The 5,165-nt window shown below is 39.4% G+C and overlaps 1 protein-coding gene across 1 annotated transcript; it reads right to left on the bottom strand.

The window, feature by feature from the left end:
* Positions 1 to 1,465: 1,465 nt before the first annotated feature.
* Positions 1,466 to 4,391, bottom strand: LOC139715615 (retinol dehydrogenase 8-like). The gene is made up of 4 exons (XM_071627174.1): positions 4,084 to 4,391; positions 3,055 to 3,234; positions 1,687 to 1,780; positions 1,466 to 1,484 (listed from the first exon to the last, which is right to left on the bottom strand). The coding sequence occupies exons 1-4, from the start codon at positions 4,349 to 4,351 to the stop codon at positions 1,466 to 1,468; spliced, it is 561 nt and encodes a 186-aa protein (XP_071483275.1). The 5' UTR covers positions 4,352 to 4,391.
* Between the last annotated feature and the right edge of the window lie 774 nt (positions 4,392 to 5,165).

The following is a 5,165-nucleotide window of genomic DNA, read 5'->3' as shown; positions in this document are numbered from 1 at the left end:
TTTGTTCCAGCAGCTCGGCTTGGTAGTCAACGATGCTGTCCCCTGTCGGATCGACAAACACCTTTCTGGCAAACTCTTGTACGTGCTATAAGTAAAGAATTAATATTGTTCGTATAATTTCTTTAAAATATCATTAAAAAAAATATGCAAGAACAAAGAGAGAAAGAAAAAACCGATTGTTTTTCACAAAGACCAGACAAGCAAAGTAGAGAATAACTACAGGTCCTAACTGAAGCATGATTATCGAATGACTGTATTATTCATGATAATTATCATTTGGTGTTTTTTTTCGTAAATAACTCTCTTACGGCACCAGAATCTGGCGCCATAGTACAATATTAATTTCACATTCAAAGTGTCTGTAATTCATCAAGGCAGAAATTAAGAATATGGGAATAATTCCCCTCTTTAAAGTGACTCTCTTGACACAATTATGTACTAACAATTAAAAAAAAAGATTATTGAGACGTGAATTTTCTTCAATTTATTCCCCTCTAACTTTTTTGTTAGACGGAGACAAAATGACGAAAATTCACATCTCAGCCTACACCTCTTTTACTTAATAAATTATTCTCGTGTTTTCATTAATGATCATTTTCATTGAATTTTTTCTGTTGGTTTGTTGATTTTCTCGTCTTCATTAGGTATGGGTTGTTGTTGGTTTTTTTTTTCCTTTAGAGGATGTTACAAAACGTTGGTTCTTGTGGGGAAACAATATACCGCTCTCGAGACTTCAACTCATGCAACTTGATTCTATCTTGGGTTAATACTATTATTATTATAAATTCACATTACAACATTATTAGCCGGTGAATGATGTTCACCTCCGAGGTTTGGTAACGGAAGTGCGGTTTCTCCGCAAGTGCAGCCTCCTTCACCACCTCGGCCACGTCGACGGGCTGCACGGCGAGCCCGTGCATGTCCTGGAAATGTTCCGCCAGTCTCTTGTCGACGTCGTCGATGTCGGGATTTTGAAGTATTTCTCCGACACTCCCGAGACCAAGGGCGCCGATGTTTTCTCGCATCGCCGTGTTCACGGGACCGGGCTGGATCACACTAACCCTGATAGTAAGATGTCACATCCATGTACAGTAATTTTCAATTACAAAGGGCGTTTCCGGTACATTACTATTAAAAATTTTATTATAATTATTCAATTATACTTACGTGTATAAGGGATTTATAGCTTCGGCAGACACGAGTGTTAATCGCAAACTGTCACTTTTACAACATCTTTTATTTTCTAAAAATGTCTCTGTGTGTTCTTATTCTTCATCCACATAGCCACCACTTTAACATTGTGTTAATTAACGCGCATCCAATGACAAATTTCATATCATGTTGCATCAACAATACTAACAGCGTTCTTAAAGGCATGCATTTGACAGAAAAAAAGTATCACATTATTTACTGTAATTGCTTTGTTGAGTCACCTCTCATTTATTTGCCAAATAATGACTCATCGTTAGAGACCAATGTGCCACCTGCTTGCATAAAGACATACGCCCATACACACATAAAGTGAAATACGCACACATATTACACACACACACACACACACACACACACACACAATACATCCTATAATACATCTGCACATACACACATGGATACATACTATAAAAGTACTCACTTTATTATAATTATATATAAAACACACACATGTAAACGAACAAATTTGCATACCAAACATTGAAGAAGCGACAAACGATTGCTATTTCTTGGCTGAATCCTTCGATGGCATGTTTGGACGCAGCGTACAGGCCCAGGTAGGGAAAAGCTGTGCGGAAGAATATAGCAGATCAACATAAAGCGTTTTTACGAAGGATGGTATTGTTTTGGTTGAGATGGGGGATTCAATTTTTTACTTTCGTGAGATAATTAGAAACCACTTATGAAATATGAAAGAGCATACAATTCTACGAAGTATTCAAAGTTTATTCGATGAAAACTAGTTCTCTTTTTGCTTGTTAGCTCATGAAACCCCAAAGTGCCCCCTACTTTTGAAATCGTTCCGCCGCCGGTGTGATATTGCAGAAAATACATCCAGAAACAAAGACGTCCTATTGGTGGAACTCACCTTTTATTAGGACCACTTTGTTTTACTTGTACCAAGGAGCTTCAAGCTCCTTGCTTATACAGCCCATGCGTTCGACACTAATATTGATAGCCAAATAAAGCCGAGACTGACACTATACGCAAAAGAGGCTCACGAGACCGGCACTATATAGGCAGACAAAGACCACGAGATCCTTGTAGTTGAGATGGCGCTGTCTGTCCTGTCCAGTTAGTTAAAATCGATAACGTAACGAAAGTGCATTCGCCAGTATGTTATTTTTCACTTTATGTCATTAATGCAACACCCTGTACAAATGCATACTTGTAACTGATATTATAGATAGCGCTGTTCATCCTGTCGGTCTCGTGAGCCTTTTTAGCGTAATGTCGGTCTCGTGAGCCTCTTTTAGCGTAATGTCGGTCTCGTGAGCCTCTTTTAGCGTAATGTTGATCTCATGAGCAATTTTGGTGTGTATAGTGTCGAACTCCTGGGCTATATAACTCGTGGGTTGTATACTCATGGACCTATTCTCAATCAAAAATGTCGGTCTCGTGGGCTGTATGACTCGTGGGTGTGGGTCTCGTGGCATGACCCCGAGGACACCGCTGATATTTTATTTGTAGCTGGTGAGACAGAACGGCACATCGACATTCAAATTATATATCGTTCACAAATAGATTTTGATTTGCCATCTTATTGATAATATATTTATTATCACACCCAGTACTGCACGATCATACTTTATTCAAAGTTAGCCACATAGAGAATCTGTTTCATTACTGCGTCAGAGGAAGTCGCATGATAGAAGTGTTTTCTTAATGTCCTTTTATTTTAAATCATAGCTAATTCATGTATTCACGTAAAAGAGGTGCGTGTAAAACAGATAGAAATGCAAAGAATGAGCAAAAATAATGGGTGATGTTCTTTCTTCTCAATTTAAAGACACTTTGATAGACTTGGTTTCATAGTGTTAGAAAGAAAAAATGGATTATTACCAAATATTCCGTTGTTGCTACTGATGTTGATTATTCTCCCTGACCTTCGCTTCTTCATACTGGGGAGTACTTCCCGTGTAAGGCGTAGCATGCCAAAGAAGTTGATGTCGAAGAGTTTCTTCGCTACTTCGACGCTGGCGACTTCCGATACGTTGATGACCCCGACTCCGGCGTTGTTCACTGTGTATGTGAGACAGTGTGGTTTTTTGTTGTTGTATATTTTGTGTGTGTGTGTGTGTGTGTGTGTGTGTGTGCGTGTGCGTGTATACGTATTTGTGTATTTTTGTGTTTTTTGCGTGTGTATATGTTTTATTTCCGTTAACAAACAAAATAGGCAAAGTACACCGGTGAGAATACCGACATCTGCAGAAAAGTTAGCAGTTTGCTGCGATGTGGGGAATATTACCTCGACTGCTCGTAGATGTACAAAATGTTAACCATATTTCCAGAGTGGACAATAAAGTAATCAATTAATGAATCAATCAATCAATCAATCAATCAATCAATCAATCAATCAATCTATCTATCTATCAGACCTTGACATATAATTATGTTTTTGAACTATCACCATAATAGATATACTAAAGGCCTATACATAACTATATTGTAAAGGAAATCTCCATTTCCAAGCCCTGGGCTTTTGCGTGATTTCCTCCTTTGTAAATATTGTATATGTGATTTTATGAAATTAATAAATTGAATTGAATTGAATAATATAGGGAATTTCGAAATAAGCCAAAATTTAACGAGATTGGCAGGTGCCGGTAGGCCCTATATACGTATAGTATAAACACTACAGGAGCCACTGTCATCAGGGAGGTGTCCTCTCACCTCCCTGCTGTCATCAACATGGCACACAAAAGTTGTCATTTCCTCCTATTCTTGCTATATGCCCAATCTACATGTATATCATTGACCAATATACTGTCTTATCTGCTTATATAGAGTCATATTGCCAAGCAAGGTGTAACCAATACTGGTCAAAGATGAAACAATACATTGCTAGGTATCAGCATTGCAGCTTCTTACCCAAGATGTCGATGCGTCCATGTTGCGTCATTACCATGGCAACCGCATTCTTCACCATGTCGTCACTGGTGACGTCCATCTCGACGGGGAACAGAGTCGCATTCAGGAGCTCGCCGGCGGCTTCCCGGAATGTCACCTCTTTCTCGATTGGTCCCAGGATCGTCGCGTAGACCAGGAACCGCTTGTCGCTGTCCCGCGCGAGGTGGATGGCTGTGGCAAGCCCGATTCCCGAGGAGCAACCCGTAATGAGCACTACCTGTGGCGCCATGTCGGGCTGTGTAGATTCTCGTCTTTTCGTTGACTTTGGTGAATCTATTCGCAGAATCTGTTGTGGGTATAAACCTGATTGTCAAAGCCAAAACGTCAAAGCATGTTGGATCTGCAAGCGGGTATCGAAGTTACGTGTATTTTTAAAGATTATTTCATTGTCAGAATTACCACATCGTGCTGCATTCTCATTTTTCAACTGGGGCTTTTCTACACACAGAGACACACACGCACACACAGACACACACACACACAAACACATATGTTTATCCATGTGTAATAAGTTGACGTAAACAAATGGGAGTGATACGAAACAGAAGTGGAAAGGCGGAAATTCCTTGGTAATTGGACGTTAAAGAAAACAGTCAAGGAATCCTGGATTTTCTCAGAAAAAAATAGTTTGAAAGAGTGATATCAGCGGAACCTTATGCAAATTACGTGAAGCGATGATGGGAATCGCCTTACAATGATCTCATCATTGGTTTGTGCACACAGAGATTACAGAAAAACATTGTGAGCTGTACGACACAACGAACACAACGGGCGTGATATTGGTACAAAGTCTTGATCCTGTCAGAAACATATCGGCCTTTAAATTCGCTTAGTTTGTGCGAGTCAAAGCCATGCCTTATTTTGCGATTCGTGTCCTTATTTCACATCAACATCGTGTCTCACTCGTTAAATGGATATAATAATAGAAAGTATGATTCTCAGCTTATAACTAAACCTTTTAATTTCATGAGAAAAGGAACCATAATTATGGCTTGATGTCGGAATGATGACGTAACCTGCACTAACCTATGAACACAGCAACA

The sequence above is a fragment of the Diadema antillarum genome, unplaced genomic scaffold (assembly GCF_040938485.1).
Source record: "Diadema antillarum isolate AM-2024a unplaced genomic scaffold, OU_Dant_1.0 scf00000052, whole genome shotgun sequence".
Classification (NCBI taxonomy): domain Eukaryota; kingdom Metazoa; phylum Echinodermata; class Echinoidea; order Diadematoida; family Diadematidae; genus Diadema; species Diadema antillarum.
This window is presented reverse-complemented; position numbering and strand designations above follow the sequence as displayed.

What these genes read in the sequence shown, in the direction of transcription:
- LOC139715615 (XM_071627174.1), bottom strand. Translation starts at nt 4,351, where the DNA reads ATGGCGCCACAGGTAGTGCTCATTACGGGTTGCTCCTCGGGAATCGGG. An exon ending in TGGACGCATCGACATCTTGG is followed by an intron (nt 3,235 to 4,083) that starts GTAAGAAGCTGC and finishes TCACATACACAG; the next exon opens with TGAACAACGCCGGAGTCGGG. An exon ending in TAGCAACAACGGAATATTTG is followed by an intron (nt 1,781 to 3,054) that starts GTAATAATCCAT and finishes TCTTCCGCACAG; the next exon opens with CTTTTCCCTACCTGGGCCTG.